At 39.7% G+C, this 17,857-nt stretch overlaps 1 protein-coding gene across 2 annotated transcripts in view; it reads right to left on the reverse strand.

Annotated features, from left to right (window-relative positions):
• Window positions 1-6,019: 6,019 nt before the first annotated feature.
• The window catches only part of CACUL1 (CDK2 associated cullin domain 1), a 42,647-nt gene continuing 30,809 nt past the window's right edge, over window positions 6,020-17,857 (reverse strand). For both annotated transcript variants that reach the window (XM_088059890.1, XM_005520785.3), the window contains 4 exons: window positions 13,675-13,764; window positions 11,719-11,857; window positions 9,584-9,627; window positions 6,020-9,079 (listed from right to left, as the gene is read on the reverse strand). In XM_088059890.1, coding sequence (XP_087916016.1) covers window positions 9,039-9,079; window positions 9,584-9,627; window positions 11,719-11,857; window positions 13,675-13,764 — 314 coding nt within the window. In that variant the 3' untranslated portion in view covers window positions 6,020-9,038. The remainder of the gene's footprint in view (window positions 9,080-9,583; window positions 9,628-11,718; window positions 11,858-13,674; window positions 13,765-17,857) is intronic.

Raw genomic sequence — 17,857 nt, forward strand, 5'->3', positions numbered from 1 at the left:
AACCACTTTGTTTTGTGGTGACAGTTTTGTTTTATGGTTTAGAGGAACTTAAAGCATATTTTCTTATTAAAACATGGACAAGAGGTTACTCTGAGGTGAAACAAACCTGTGACACGCTGAAGCAATGGCCAGCACTGCCAGCTGAACAGACACACCCATCTTCAGCACATAGATGTCCCCAAAGAGCCCCCCTAGGTGTCTTTCATTAATCAGGCAGATTACTGAAAGTTGGGTGTTTTTATCTCTTCAACTTCCAGGAATTTTCCACCAAGTGGGAATAAGCCTTTCTGACAGCTCTGAGTCAAAGGCAGAAAAAGCGACAGGTTTGTATGACTTGAGAATAAAACCAGAGAGAACACATCTGCAACTTCATACATATTGAAGCAGGCTGCAAAAAAGTGACAGCAAAAGAAAATCATACAATGTTGGAACCTACAAATCAGGAGAACCTGACTGACAGCAGAGCAACACCTAGAGAATAACAGACTAGAACTGCTGGTAGAAAATTTAAATATATTTAAATTAATTCCCCCATTCCCGAGAAAGCAATTATGTTGACGCTAGAAGTACCTAAGATTTCAATCTGTTTTGAAATATCAAGCTGTCAATATTTTCATCCATTTTGCAAATAACCATTATGGGGAATTAAAATGCAACATTGCTCAAGGATTGCCAGTACATCATCCACACAGGAGAGAGATTAAAGCTGCCTTGACAGCTGCAGCCTCACCCAGCTGCAGCAGCTCACTCCAGAGCAGCACTCCAGCACAGGAGCTCGGAGGGGAAAGGATGCAGACAGCTCTAACATGGTGTAAAGGCTCTCCAGAGCACATTTGGACAGCCAGAAGCACAGATCAGGGTCACTAAACCAGGAGGGATTCAGGTCATGATGTTTCTCCTCAGAAAGAGACAAAGAGACTGTCGAGGTGCGCTGCTGTTCTTCCTTAACTAAGCAGTCTTGTCCTGTCCCAGCCTTTCTCCTCCAAGCATCTGCTCTTAGAGACACTGAGCAGTCCAGACTGTGCCCTGGGCTAGGGGGGAACATGAGGATTTGAAGGTGTCCAGCATCACCCAGCCAGAAGACACTGGATAGCTGAAATAGAGACAATATTTGAAAACCACATGAAAAGTTACAAATTTCTGACACAACTCAGGCGACACAATGCAGAAGCTAAAAATACTGAAATTGTGCCTATTGGGGCACACACAAGTTTTGCACAGTCTTGGTTTGTGGTCAAAGATAAGCTCCTCAAAGTGGTGAAGTGCTCCCACCATTCTGCTCCTGAGTTGTCATGACCCAGGACTTTTTTTGTTAGCCCTTTATGATTCTGAAAATTCTCAGAGATTAATATTGAGGGCCAAGCCTGTTGTTTGAAATTTATCTAGCCAAGAGAATAATTATTTCTTCTGTATGAATATCCTTCTTTTGCTTTAAATTCAGTTTATTAGTCTTAATTTGATTGATGAAAAATCAAATAATGGTTCAATTAAAAGCAGCCAGACATGTTGGGCTTTTTCCTGGGCATATTTAGCCCACAAACAAAGAGAATAATATAATAATCGTCAAAGCATTTGTTTTGCTCAGCAGAAGAAGAATTCATCAGACTAAAGCAATCTTGAACAAAGTCACTCTGAGGATGCAAACCAGCAGAAAGTTAAATTAGCTCCCCTAGGAACTAACTTCAAATGTATAATGTTTTCATGATGCTTTAAAAATCAATAGAGCTCTTGAAATACTTTGTATACAACCAATGATTGGCTGCAAAGCAGCTAAATCAGTTTAAGGGTGGTTTTTCCTACCCTGGGAATGGCCAAAAGGAAGCACAAGCACCATTTGGTGGCACAAGGACATCCTGCCCCCCTCAGCTCCCAGCCAGGCTGAGCAATCCTGCTCTCCTTGGAACACTTTTATCAGCACATAGCTCTAAACTTTGGAACATGTGGAAAAATGCCCCCGACCAGCCAGGAGCAGTCACTGCTGCCCTGGCAGGACAATGGTTCTGTAGTTTGCCCAGCCTGGTTCAGCTTTCTCCTCATTTCTTTCCCAGAGGCCATGGCAGAGTGGTGTTTTCATAGAATCACAGCCTGCTTTGGGTTGGGAGGGACCTGAAAGCTCATCCAGTGCCACCCCTGCCATGGCAGGGACACCTTCCCCTGTCCCAGGCGCTCCCAGCTCTGTCCAATCCAGCCTTGCACACTTCCAGGGATCCAGGGGCAGCCACAGCTTGGCTGGTCACCCTATGCCAGTGCTTTGCTACCCTGAGTAAATAATTTCTTTTTAATATCTAACCTACTCTCTTAAAGCCTTTTTTATCTGCTCACATAAATGCAGAGCAAAGGATAATCTTTTGTTTCCCCATTTATTAGGCAAACCACCTCCCACCCCTGAAGGTTAGCCCTGGGCTACACACACTGTCATTACCCTGTAATTAAAAACCTGTCTGCAGGCCTGAGGACTTGGGGACCACTGCAGCCAGCCCCTGCACAGCTGAACACAGCCCTTCCATGCCCATCCCACCCAGGATTTGGAAGGATTTGCCCAGGAAGGCAGGATTTGGACTGACAAGAGCCCAGAGATGATATAGCTCAGGAGGAGCCCGGTGGCTTTGGTAAATGTGCCTCAAAGGTGACTCCTGACATCTGCAGATCACTGACTGTGGCTTATTTTAAAGTAACAATCAGAGAAGCAAATGTGTTGATGAGGCACTGAAGTGCCCTGTAGATGAAACAGCAGCAGCTGTGGATGTGAAACCTCAGCCAGACCCGCTGAGGCTGCTGCACTGCTCTGCTCACTCTCCTCTGCTCAGTTTGGACCTTCAGGTGCCCAGAGATTCTCTCAGGATGAGCAGCTGTGCTGGCAAGATGACAAGAGGACCTGGCAAGTTATAAGCTTTTCAGTCCAAGTTCAGAGAGTTTGCAGCAGATTTGGAGAAACTCTTTGCTAAATAGAGTAGATGAAATATTATGCTAAAATTTGTCTTGTTTCCTTTTACCCAATTAATCAGCAGGGTCAGAGCGTGACACCACAAATTTCCACCTAACTTTTGTCACCTGTGATGTGAGAGTTCAGACCCTTAGGCCTGCCCAGCAATTCCTACAATGCAGGAGCTTTTCCACATGAAGAAATTGCCACGGCAGGAGCTGACTGTGCTGCTAACAGAAAGAGGTCACCACCACATGCCCACAGCACTGGGGTCCAGCTCATTGCTGTGCTCACAATAATCTGACAAGGAGGTGAACAGTGAAATGTGAAGCTCACATGGAATCACCCAGGGAAGTGCAGAATATTGGCTTTGAAGAGCTACAGGACTTCATTTCACTCAGCAAGGGGGTGAGAGCTCCAGACCACATCTGATTGCAGTGACTTACAAAGTGATGCACTGGGAAAATGTGATCCTAATTCTGCTTTCACAAGGAGGAGCTGCTAAAACCCACAGATGGCATCTTGGCACTCTAAAAGACAGCTCTAAGGGTTAGCTTGATACACAGCAGTTAGTAAGAAAAGGCAAATTCAATGCTGGGAATTATTAAAAAATAAATAAAAAAACATAATTATGCCAGAACACAAATGAACTGAAGATGCAGTTTTTCATTCCAAGTCACATTCCCAGAGGGAAAGAGGAAACAGAAGTATGGAAGCAGGATTTCACTTTATGGGTGTCTCTGCCCTGCACACCAGTAACCATGGCATTCTCTGCAGAAGATTGGAGCCACAACTGGAAAGCACATTTCACTGAATGTGCATTCAGAAGTAGTAACTGAGGGAACAGGATAATGAGATTATTTCCAAAACAAGTAGATAATCACCAGGTATGACGCATCTCTGCATTTTAAGGGAAATTATTATTCTACAGCTTGGATGGAATTCTGCCTCAGATCCATTCCAACAGACATCCAAACTGTGGACCTGAAACAACTGAGGCTGTCCAAGCAACTGGGAACAGCAGGTGCCTGCTCAATAAAGACTTAGCACAGAAGCAATGAAGAGAAAGAACCAAACAGGCCTGTTTCCCTTCTGCTCTTGCACACGTAGGACTGGTCTGGTTTGCCCAGTTCTGCTTCCAGCTCCTTCCACGAGGTGGGTTCAAATACCAGCAGCCCATGGCCAATAACTGAGACCCCAAACCAGAAATCTGGAAGCACATCCATGTAGTGATGCGTGGTACCTGCTGGAGAAATCATTTGTTTCACATTGAGCACACAGGGAATTTGAGTCAGGGATAATCCTTAGTTTTCAAGCCCTGACCTGTTTCAAACGGGCTGAATGTCACTGTTCAGCCAACCTGCCTCTGGAGGCAAGAGGTGAGTTTACAGTCACACAGAGCTCTCCCCCAGTGACTGTGGAGGCGTTTGGGATGTTTGCTGGCAGTGCAATTCACTCCATGGTCACTGGATGTTCCCACAGGACAGCAGTGTGACCCTTACCCCAGGGACCACCTCAGCAGAGCCTGCAGACCCCCACCTATCCCTCCTTGACCAGGAGCTCTCATCCTGGCAATGCACCTCATCCACAGGGCAGCACCTACCAACCATCCTGAGATATTAATTTATGAACTCTTCTCTGTACAAAACCATCCAGTTCACTGACAGATGGCAAACACTCCAAACCATGAGTAATAACAAATAAATTACCTGCTGCTCTCAAACAGAATCCAGTGCTGACCCAGGTCATCACAGAAACTGGAGTAGTTTTTCTTAAGGAAGGACTAATTGAAAAACAGTACTAATGAGGCAATAAGTGCTATTACTAAATCCATTCTGTTGTCATCATTAGGCGAGTCAACATTGCTGGTCTGTGCTAATTAGGTCAGAGAGCAGAAGCTCAGAAGGAAGAAAATTAACCAAGTGTATCTGGAGCATTCCAGAGACAGCCAGAAGGGATTTCTGAGTACTCATTGTCTGTGGAATTTTGGAATCCCCTTAACAAGTCACTCCAGTTAGATCAAGATACATTGGTTTAATCCTTTCCCTCACTCTCTCTAGCAAAGCACAAAGTGCTTTGTCAAGGAGTTTTCAGCTAGTTTGTCCTGTTCTGCTCATGCAGTAATGCTGATTTTCTGTCAATCCTGATAGACAGGGGACAACTTCCCCTCACAGGTGACTTTGGTCCCCATTCAAAGCCACACTATTTCAGTGCTACAAGGATGAAATTTAGATTTTCCAGCCTTTTTCCAGCCTTTTCCTCTTAACAGGCATTAGGGACATAAAAATATCTTGTTAGGCCAGTACCAGACTGACTTGTACTAAATTTACAAAGTAAATTCCCATGGCTTGTAGCTACTGGAATAACACCTGGCAGAGTAAGTCCACACCTGGTTCATGCTTGCCATAATTACCAATACCTGAAGTTTGCAAGCTACCAAAAAGATCCTCATTTATCCCAGATAAAATCCAGGATGGTTGCAGTCAACTGATCCTACCCACACTGTGAGCTGAACTAGGCGCCCTCTGGATACCTTGTGCATGTCAATGCATCACACACACAAAAAAAACCCAACAAAGAAACCAAAACCCAAACAAATAAATCAAAAAAACCCACAAAGTTCTTTGTTTTTTCTCTTGCTGGAGCTGGGTTGATGACAGGAGTCAAATTCAAGCGGTTGTTTTTTATTCTATAGTTCTACAGAACACTCCTTTCACTAGGGTTGTCACAGTGCACATGAGAAACATTTTTCAGTCACTCAAAACATGCCCTTTGTAGTTCTTGGGGGTTTTGTTTGGTTTTCTTAATTTTCAGAAAGTAAATAATCATGTCAGGGACAAATTAAAAGGGATGAGCCTGGCTGATCATATTTCTGTCAAATTACAGGAGGCAAAACCTTCTTCAATGCATTAATCTGTAAACATTTCCCCAACAACTGCAGGAAGGAGATGCAGCTGAAGAAGAGTTGGGTACTTACTTGGTTAGACCCTCCCACCCCATCATTTGTGCCAAAGACCATCTGAACCATGTATTAACAACTGCCAACCATTAGTCAGCACGCTGAATTTCAATATTTCAACTTCTCAAATAAAGAAATGAAATTAATCTAAAAATATTTTAATGTAGCAAGCTTGGCTATAGAACCAGTGCAACATAAAGAGGACACCCATTGTATAACCAACTTTACTGCTTAACAGAGTAAGCTACAGATGCAACAGATTCACCACAAGTTATTTGGTTAAATTAAATATTGAAGTTAGGATCATGCTGTTGGTAATTGTGGTTTTACAGTACCAATGCTCAAGTTGGCTGAGTTAGTTTGACTGTAAGTAAAACGCAAGTTTACAGAGAAACAAAATAATTTAGTATAGTATCCTGTATTTTGTTCCATGCTCAGTCACAATGATGTCTTCAACAGATAAACAACATTTCAGCATTATGTAAATAATGCCAAAACATACAGGAATTGTAATGCCAAATTTACAACATAATACAGTGCTTGACAAACAGATTCCTCAGGCATGGGGGCCAGTGGTGACAATGCTACACAGGACTAGAAGCACCCAAGCCCTACTCAGTGCATACACAGTGAACCACACTGACGGGAATGCTTTACCTTTTGATGGAATTGTCTCTCTGGGAGTTTGTGTCCCAAACATAATGCAATGGAAAAGGAATGTTAAACCCTTGCCTCAGACATGAAGCACTACATGTTATTTACAAACCTGAACCAGTAAAACCACTTTAAGAACAGAGAAAAACTGTGATCACTTGACAAAGATGACAGAGCTTGGTTACTGTACTGTGTGAACCAGGATGGTAATGAAATTGTAAACAAACTTTAACCAAATTAGGTTAATGCATCTATTCTTAACTCAAGAATATTGCCATTTCAGCAGACAGTGATATTTAAAGCTAAGGACACTATCAGAGGTTTTATTTTTTGTTTAAAGCCAAAACTTTAAAAACTTGGAAGCTGGCAAATAATTTTTGTTCCCTATTAGCCTTCATTAATTCTCCACAGCACATTTCAACAAAAATTTTAAACCCCCTGATTTTATCTAATTCTGCTCCAATTTAAGTAACTGGTAGCAAAGTTGAAGCAGACACTACCAACACCTGAAAATTCCCTCTCAGAGTGGCTTGGTTTACACTGCTGGGGACGAGTTCAGACTGCTGGCATCGCTCTGCATTAAACACAAAGCACTGACGCGTTAGGTCTTAATTTAAAAAGAAACAATTCCTCAAAATTAAACAGGCTTTGCAAATATGCAAAAAAAGACATAGGGAAATAATATTTGAATCTGTCAATCCCAGCAGTGTCAAATTCATTCTTCCTCCCCTACCGTCCAACCAAACCACATTGCCAAAGTGGCTGAGGAGACACTGATGGAATTAAATCCACTGACATAAAGCCTGGATACAAAACAAAAAGAAACTTTGTCCCTGCCGCATTTTTTTTTTTTATTATTTTTTTTTCTTGCATTTTGTAATGAACCCATACAAGCATAAAAGGAGTTATGTTGGTATTTTGTGTTGTTTTTTTTAAAACAGGCATAACAGTTGTGCCAATCAAAACTGAACAAACTTCTATTTCACTTCAGAAAGATTTTTCTTTTATATTACCAACCTATTTCTCTTCATAACTAAAGGAGATAAAAAATAAATCCATGGTAATGAAAAAAAACCCAAACCCTGTAATCAAACTGCTTTTTCAAGTATGCTTCTCCCCTCATGAAAGAGCTGCTTTAGCCATACTGTTGATTAACCCACATCACAATGAGCAGACTCAGCCCCTAGCCCCAGATCCCGTGGCAATGGGCTCAGCTGGATCTCCAGGACACAGGACTGGAGGCAGGAGGCAGATGGGCACAGGCACACTTTATATCACTCCTGAAATCCCTGATTCTGACTCTGTCTACTGTCACACAGCCCCGTGGCATCCCCCAGCAGGAGAAATGGCACAGGAGCCCCAGAGTGATGCTGGACAGGTACCGTTGTTCAGCCCAGTGCAAATCTCGTGCTGATGGAGATGCACTTTGCAGAACTACCAGACTGGAGAGTTTTGCCCACATTTTTACAGAGCACAACATAAACCACATCCTGGTATTTTGTTCAGTCTGGAATTCTCATCTCCATCTATCACAATTATGGAATCATAGAATCACAGAACAGTCTGAGTTGGAAAGGACAAGGGTCATCCAGTCCAACTCCTGAGGCCAATGAAAAAGTCAGTGAGGGGGATTCTACAAGAGTTGGTCCCTGCATTAAACATGAATACACATGAAAAATAAATGGGGACAAACTTCTAAGTCACTATTAGTGATCATGATAGGTTCAACTTCTCTTCCTTCCTCCTTATTTTCACTTCCCATTAATGCAAGAGAAAAGTTTGCAACTTTGCAGCATGTTTGTTCACATCAAGTTTTTCCTCAAGAACACATTTTGCAGTAACAAAATATGGTCTATAAAGTCGCAAAGTGCACAAGCTGAAGGCACAGAGTACAAACACATAGGAAAACAGATTTCAAAATATCAAGTAAAAAAAAAAGAGATAAAAGAAAAAATCTGGAATTCAAAACTCCCTGACAGAAGATACATTTATAGGGGACCAACTCTTGAAAGGTGACAGGTTTTAAACTAACAAACAAATACTGCAAAATAATGAAACTTTATTCTTATTATTTGAGTAGAAGCTCCAGAAAATAACTTGAAGTTTAAAATCTAATACACTGACGTGTTAGCTAGTTTTAAGAATGTCCTTAATAAGAAAAGAGTGCAAAAAGGATTCTTCCATTCTAATGCTTTAGGAAGCTGCTGATTTTGGCTGCCCGTTTCCACTTTGAAAGGATTGTTTTTCAAGGTGCATTCCTCACAAAGGCTGCAGAAGAACTTGTTGATAGGCCAGACCAAGGAATTGTGTCTTTCAAAGTCATCTCAACTGTAGCAGCAACTGACATTTTAATATATAAAGAAGAAAGTCCAAAACTCTTCTTTGAGGCATAGTTTGTGTCAGAGCTTGAGTATCAGCAGTTGCCAAAGGAGGCTCCAGATAATACCTGTGCTCCTCCAGTGTCTGTTCTGGCTAGGAATAGAAGCTGATCCAGTATATTCACTATCTGTATCCCCTGGAGCTTGCACAAGCTGATGAGCCATCTGAAATTATAGGAAAAGTTAAGAAATCCTCTTATTAAACTTCCATATGATGTCCCTTGCCACCGTTCCCCCAAAACACAGCAGTGTCTACAAAACATTCTCCGTGTAAACAGAAGCTGATGCACCACATAAATGTCCATTCAGTCATTTCAGCCTGTAATAAGAGTTCATCATAAAACTGTGTAACATTTTATGGTAGGCAATAAAGTGAGCATACTCAGCTGAAAGCACATGAGGAAACTTGGTGGGAAGAGGGCCATAAAATCATAAAATGAGCAGAAGTTCACAACTGTACCAGAACAGACACCATTCCCCAACAGCTCTACATCTAAGCAGTTTGTATTATTTCTTGGCACAGTAAAGACTACATTGCAGACATCTGCTACATGTGGAGATGCTCCTGACACCTCCCCACCCAGAGAACCCAGAAGTCCACCAGGACCTGAATCCCCAAGCTGTGAGGGGCTGGAGCCTGCTGGAGGGCAGGGCTGGATCTGTACTTACTGTAAGTTAACTCTTCTCCAGCTCTCTTGCGTGACTGGTCACCTCTGCAGGAAAAGGCAAAGAAAAGTGTTTTCATGATAACCTCAATTAAAGATGTCCCTGCTCCTCTGGAACTTCAAAGGTCCCTACCAACCCAAACCATTCTGTGATCTTCAAAACAACAGTGAAATACCTCAGCACAATCAGCAGCTTCTAGAAATTTAGGCAAAAAATACAAACATAGAAATAATACTACTACTGCAGGAACGTCAATTTACCAAAACCGTAAGCTGTATTTCACAGATTTAATTACCTCATCCTTTTGCTACAGACAGTAGGCTTGATCTCATAGGATAATCTTTTACAAAATGAAGATGAGGAAAAATGCTCACATGCAGTTAAAGCATTGTTTTCCTCACTTTGAATTCCTCAACCAAACTTTATAGAACTATGTAAAAAATCTCTGCATCTGTCAGTCTGGAAAGATGCTCCTGAATCTTACAGACTCTAAGTAAATCTGAGCTGACAGCATTTGCTCTTTAAGCAGAAGATTTTAGCACTTAATGGTGTTGATAAGCTGTTGTTCTTCAACTAGAAGCTGATGTGCAATTACTGCTGCTGAATACACCTCACTGTGCTGTGTTCTTCATGGTTATTGCTTTCAATCTTACTAATTCTGTAGGTGGCTGATAATAGTTCTGCTTACAAGTGCATTTCACCAGTTTCACACTGCTTAGAGAACTAAATGTGACTTTTCAAGTACTAACAGTCTAAATCCACAAAACCAACTGGTTGGAAAGATGGTTTTCTTTAGTTACCTGAAAATGAGAGACTTGGCTGTGAAGTTCTTTGGCTGGTTCTGTAAGGAGGACAGACTATGAAAGGCTGGGGAGGGACACAGACCATTGCAAGGCAAAGTGCATCTCAATAAACCAGTTGGTTTTGTGGATATAATCATTAGTACTTGAAATGTAATGTTAAGTTCTCCAAGCAGTGTGAAACTGGTGAAATGCACTTTAAGCAGAACTATTATCAGCCACCTACAGAATTAGTAAGATTGAAAGTTTGACAACACCAAATTGTTCCCTTTTTTGTTTTGTTCTGTACATTACATTCTTTTGTCAGCATAATATGCCTACTCAGTTACAAAGTCTCACACTTTTATTTCTTGAGCCAAATGAATTGCTTTTCTCAGCCCCAGCTCTTATGATTTTATTTTTATGCTTATCTCTCAAAAAATTCTTTTCCTCAACAGACAGCCTTTACAAGGAAGAGTCTGCACCACGTCATTTGCATTTGGGTCACCAGTAGAGCTCTGAAGCTAAATAATTTACCAGGCTTTGAAGAGAGAGATGACCTTTGAGGAAAACCACAGGTCATGAAACCTAGAAATGCACTCAACATTAAACATATCCACATCTAGTAGGTGTTCACACTACAGGGCCAGACTCTCAGCACTGCACAGGTAACAGGAAAAATGAAGATGTTTTCTCTTTATGAAGAAATGAACCTCTTGAGAGTAGAGCAGTTCCCCAGCCTGATCTTAGCTTGTCAGAGTACTGCAGAAATGGTGAAAAGTGCTGTGCCTTTGACTGGCAGAAAAATAGAACAGCACACAGCAAAAGGCACTGCCCAGAGGCAACAAGTTACAGTATGAACATTTTCTCCTGTGTCTTTTACTGTTTGTTCCTCTTCCTTTTCCCTCTCCTCAATTTAATATTCAGATGGGAAACATCTATTTAAAATAAACACCTTGCTTGTATAAATAGCTTTGAAAGTGGAGTAAGGAGAAAACTGACATTTTCAGAAGCACCACGAGTAAAAGAGAGCTTATAGAAAATAAACAGCCAAAGTAAAGGTTGAAGTTGAACAGGAGCATGATCATGCAGTAGAAGCACAACCAAAACCCAGAGATGCATGAACTGCAAGAAACCTGTTCAAAACATTTCAAGCCTTACAATCATCTACTGTTTGGGTACCATCTGCAGGGCTGTTAGTGCTCAAAAGACATTGAAAATAAGGCCATATTTCAAATACTGAGTTGTGAAGGTTCTTAATTAATTCTTAAATTATTTCTTCAGTATTTTTAGGTGCATCCATTTTTACCATTTCAGCACTGTCCTGCACAATCACTACTAAAGATTAATAATTATTACCTAGTAAATCCATTCTGAATAAGCTCTCTTTGAAGTTTCTGGTCTTGAGCAGCATATTCCTGAAGCTCAGATTCCACAGCAGGGGGTAGTATATTTGGGATGAATTTAGAAAATAAAGCTGGTGCCATCTGTACCCATTCTGTAAGAAGACAGAAAGCAATAACAAAATATATGGAAGAGATATTTTGTGAAAATGTTACTGTTTGACAAATGTAACTTTATTTTTAATACATGATAGGATCTTAAATTAAAAAAAATAAAGGAAAAAGGAAAATTCCCAAATCCACAGAATCCATGCCTTAAAGTGCAACAAATAATGAGACTTTTGAAATCAGATGTTTACGTGTAGATAGAAAAATTACTATTTTTCTCAACCTCATCATCAAATTGAAATTCAGTTCTTGCTACATCTCACAGGACCTGTTGAGTCCCTGGACACTCCTAAGGACAGGCAACTAATGATCAACAAACTCACTTGGATAATCAGATAATGATTGTAACATTTTACTCCAGGAAATTTATCCCCAAAATGTACCCTTCTCTCCCCTGAGCCTTACTTGTAAAAAACACAGTAGTATCATCATCCAACCCTGCTCCTCCACCCCCATTTCAAAAGAATTCATTCATTTCTCTCATCGGTCTTCCAAAGCTTAGATATATGCTTCTTTAGTGTTCATTAGTCCTCCAACCCCTCACAGTCCTCCAAACTGACTGAGGGAGCACTCGACCCCCTCATCCAGATCAGTGATAGAGGTCTTTAAAAGGACTGGCCCCAGTACTGAGCTAGGATTAAAAGAGAGTCTTTCTTCTCTGGCAACATTTGGAAGTCTGACAGCTGTTAGGACTCAAAATCTGGTTAGTGCCATGGTAGCAACCCAAAGCAGTGTCTGTGCTGTGGACAGTAAGACAGGGATCATCTGAAATGGAAAGCTGAAATCACAAGTCTATCACCTACAGTATGAAGTGTGGTCAAGGAACAACCACCCTGAATTGCTTTCAAAACAGTAATACTTTTATACTTATGTATACATCCTTCCTATCTTTGGTCCCGAACACTTTCTAGAACTGAAATTAGCATTGCCTTATAATTGATAGAAGTATGTTAATTTTGCTGATGTAAATATAATCTTTGCTTACAGAAAGTGCATTTTGTACATGTAGAGTCCACTACACTCCTGGTTTGTACACTTGCTAAATATTGCACTAAAGCTTTTTGTAAAGGATTCCCATTCTCATTTCTATTTCCATAAATGGGGATTGCAAAAACAGACTGAAGCTCAGGCACAATCCTTCTCTCAGGCACGCCACAGTAAGAAACTGTCAGGACTGTAAAAGGAAGTGGAACAGGTACCATTTATTTATGGATATTTTGAACACTTCTTGTTTCTAAGAAGTTCTCAAGCACAGGGTAAGGCTCTCCTCAGTTCTCCAAAACTTTGAAGATTCTCATACAAAACTGATTAAAATCTGCAACACCATTTTCCTTTAATATAACTGTTGTTGCATAAGATGTCACATTCACAAGTTAAATTAAGCTCTTCCATGAAATAATACCAACAAAACAATGGCTTCATAAAGAAACAATCATTCACCTCAGGCCAAACACCTGTTGTTTGACAAGTGACTCTCAATACAACTTTTACCATTTCAGTACTTCCAAATTTCTACCATGATTGCCTCATTAACATCCTTCTTATTTCTGCAGAGAAGGAATGGATCTCTTCCTTGCCTCCAGAACAGAGGACTGGGTTGCTGTTTTTATAAGAAGTATTTGGTGTTCACATGGTACCTTGCCCAGGTGACAGGCAACAAGACCCAGGGTGGAACTGAGCTGTACAAGGCACAAACACAACACACTTTGATTGTTAACTGGGCATTAGCTAGAGAGTAGACACATTCTGGCAAAAAAATGAAAAGCACAAGATGAGATCAGTAGAAACATTTTTTCCTTTTTACCTGGTCGTAGTGTATACAGGCCTTTCACAATATTTGCCATGGTTGAAGGAGTTATTTGAAACGGTGTTGACTGAGCTTCCAAAAGTAAAGCTGAAATAAAATTAACACAATCAGCAACTTTTCCATCCAAGAAATACAGGCTCTTATACATAGATTTTTTTTAAATAAAAAAAATACAGTAATTGTGCTTTTTTTGGCACCTGATGTCCCCAAAAAAAGCAGCCACATATCTGATTTCAACTTATTCTCAAGAGTAATAAAACATCACCTTTAGACAGAAGTATCCTACTCAAATTATGTATAGTGAGAATGTGTAATAACTTATTTTTCATTCATTGGAGGTAGCAGATGTTCGGCAAAACCACTCAGGTGATGGCTTTAAGTATTCAGACACAGAACTGAAGCAAATTCATGCCAAGTGTGTTAAACACCTGAAGATCCACAAATCTTACTTTACAGCATTTAGAATCCTGCACACAAAACTAAGGATGGACTGAAAGTCTACGCATGTGTAGTGCAAAAATTGTAAACCCTAAAGAATAAAAGTTGTTCCTTTAAACACAAGTTAATACTTGCACCTTCCTCTTGAGGAAAAACTGGCCAATAGCACATTTACTGTTTATGTTGTGATGTAAGGTTTTAATCCTTATTTGTATTTGCATGAGCTTGGCACATACATCTGAATTACAGAAATACACACAGACGAAAGAAATTAAGGTGTGAACCAATTGCTGACTCTTGATTTTAACTTCTTTACCAAGAAGTTGAGCATCCTTCTATGCCCACCACAGGAGGAGAAATGTTTCTTATAATTCTACCTCTACTACACATCTCTTGGCCTTACACTGGAGAAGCTCAGCTTTTTTAAGCTTCAGAGCATCTCCACTAGAATACTTAAATAGAAAGAAAAATCTTCAGTAGCATGTTTTGTCTTCTCTTTCTGAAGCTGTATCACAGGGAAATTAAAACAAAGTACTTTCTTGTAACCTTCAAGTAATCAAAGTTGTTATATTTAATTGCTGTAGATTAATTTGTTTTGCAAAGAGCCATCTTAAAAGTGCTTGCTCATTTCAGCTGAAGCCTTGAGAGTGTGAGAGACTGTGATTTGTCCTGTAATGACATATTTACAGTCCCCTTCTTAAAGATTTGTCAAAGAGCCTCTTGGCAGCCAGGGAAGTTGGAAAGCACAGAATTAAAATGGACATAGTGCTTTATAATGTGACAGTAATGCACAATCCAAACAATGTGTGTGCATATACAAATATTTATATCTTTAATTATTCTGGCCACTTCAGCCTAAGCATCACCAAGAGATTTGCAAAGTATCCAAAGAACAGTGAATTTGTTCTTCTAGACATTAAGTTACACAAAAAAATTATTTAAAACAAAAAATCTTCATTACTTTATTGCAGCTTCAGAAAGTAACATTTTTTATCTTGCTTTCTGCAAATGCACACATCACCTGCTACAATGCACATTTAAATCATTCACTCCTGATTTACAGCCAATAAATACAAGCATGACAGTATTATGCTCAACAAGATAACAAAGTAATGGCATATATTTCCTGATTCTCAATAAAGAAAATTAAAGAATATCCTGTTCAATAAACCATACAGTATGAACTAACCCAGCTTGTCCAAAAGCTGGACATCAAGCCTTGAAAAATGAACAGCACTGCTGTAGGATTTGTGTTTTCAGAACAATTTCCCTAACAGCAAACAAACTCTCTTGATAGAACCAAGAGATCTCAATGTAAATTTAAAAACAAAGCTGGAAACTAAGGTGTAAAAACCTCTTCACACACAAATTCATCTTCAGTTGTGCAATCAAACAAAGACATTCATTCAATCCTGTATTACTTCTTGAGAGGCTCAAAGAATAGAAACAGCTCTGCAAGACATGCTGAAATTATCTCTGTTGTTATTTTATAATCTTACAAAAGAGTAACAAATACTAAGCCTTTGACTCTTGCTTTATTAGAATAATTAGTGAGAGTCTACAACACAGAAATTACACAGACTCCTTCTACCCACTCCCAGAACTGCACCTGCAGCATTTACAAAGATAAAGGAGGGAGAGGCAAAATAAAACTGAACCTCAGCTGAATGAGTGGTAATGACACCATGACACCATCTGACCACCTCCACAATGCTCATGAATTAACACCACATTCTACAGACTAAGCAACTAACATGAGAACAAGTTAATTAACCTGTAAAGAGTCCTGAAAATAACTCCTGGCAGAATCAAAGAAAAGAAGTGTGGGTTCCCATGATGAAAGTATTACATGCAGAGAGATAGAAAATGCTTTGAAATATTCTTGAACACAACACCCAAAATGGCCTCAATGAATTTTGAGGAACAGTGAATGAACACTATTGGAGTGAGTTATGAACCTGCAACTTCAGATACTCTGCAGTAATCAAGCTACCCCAATACTGCACAGTAGCACTGTGCAAGGAGAACCCTGCCTCTGGATGAACATTTAAGCTATTTCCTAATTACAGTGGGGCACTTTGGACAAGATCCAGGAGCCCAGTAATTCCATGAGTAGCAGATGATATCTTAACAAGTTCAAATTCACTTGTTCATAACAAGACTGATTTGCAAAACCTAGGGTTTAGCTGTTCTAAAAAGCTTTTTCTATCCTTTAACATTCATTTGAAAATAGATCTTACTTAGGGAAAATGTAACTTTTCTGGCACAACAGTAAAACTTTTGCATGTTAGTACAAGGGCTTTTTTCCCCCTCTGGAGTAATTTAACGGAACTACAAAGTAAGCTAATTTAACAAATCATACCTAAGTATGACTTAGGCAGATGTGTTCAAAGTTGTAACTACTCTGCAATACACTTTAAAAAAATTAGAAACCATATTCCCACTAAAAGCAACCCCAAGAACTTCCACACCAAGGCATTACTCAGCTGCTGCTCTTCAGTCTCCAACAGCAGCAGAACACATTGCTTAACATAAAACAGATGCTGGAGATCTTTGTCCTGCTGTACAAACTGTGCTTTTTAGGACTTAATTCCATTATGTATGCAATGTCTGTATTATTGTGCAGAGTTACAACTTCAATACTTCCAGGGAATTGAGCCCTTACATAAGTGCACAGCATTTCTGCCTCTTGGGAGGATGTGCAAATCCCATGGAATCAAATCTGCAGTGGGATAAATTACCTTTCCCTCAGCCAAATTATTCTGGGTCCATCTGACCACACAAACCTTTCCACTTCACTGGGATAAAATCCCGATCACCTTGAAGATGGTAAGATGGTTCCTTTATCCCAGTCCATGCAAAGCACTGGATTGAACCCCGATGCCAACAGCAATTAAACAGGGAGGGAATTGCCACAGCTGGCAGCCAAAATGCAGCTGGAAGTTTTTGTTGTTGCCATTTTGGGTTGTGGTTTTCTGCACCTTGGTCAGGTTTTTGTGTTTGTTTTTTAGTGTTGTTGTTTGGCAATTTTGGTTTGTTGGGTTTTTACCTGCTATGTATTTTATTATTAAATTGTCTGATGAAGTCTGATCATATATTACCTCTTTACTTCTTTACTCTCCACTACAGTTCCTCCATGTTAATTACTGATCTAGAACTTCAAAAGCTTTTGAATGAAAACTGACTTTCTCTTTGGCTTAACCCTCACATTTGCAGTTATATCAAACTCCTCATGATCCTGGGGCTTTGTCTTCCTTTAAAAATAAAATTTTACCTTAAATTCTTTACAAGTTTGCAATGAATTAAAATGTAGATCAGAAAAAAAAATACATTTTTTTTATTATGCGTTTCCCACTAGGCATTTAATAAAGCCCCAGCATACCTTTAAAATATTCATTACACAGACCAAAAGCTTTATTAAGTACATAGTAAAAATGCTACAAAATAAAAATTCTGAGTCTTAATCACATGGAAAATATTCAGTGCTGCAAAAAGAATAAATATTAAAAACAAAGCTATAAATGTAGAGATATATGCTTCTGGATTAGTATAATTGGAAAACAGGGTGGTATTTTCACATTTAAAATTTTATGAGGTCTTATTGAAATTGGACTATTATTCCTATTTCTTTGCCAAGGAGCCAGATTAACCATGGTGGTCATTACCTGAGACTGCATTTTCCAACTTAATTTGAGGTGCTGCAAGTTAATCAACATGAAACAAGGAAAATAAGAAAGGTAAC

The sequence above is a fragment of the Pseudopodoces humilis genome, chromosome 9 (assembly GCF_049639895.1).
Source record: "Pseudopodoces humilis isolate 2021_Gansu_Grassland_sample_001 chromosome 9, ASM4963989v1, whole genome shotgun sequence".
NCBI lineage: Eukaryota > Metazoa > Chordata > Aves > Passeriformes > Paridae > Pseudopodoces > Pseudopodoces humilis.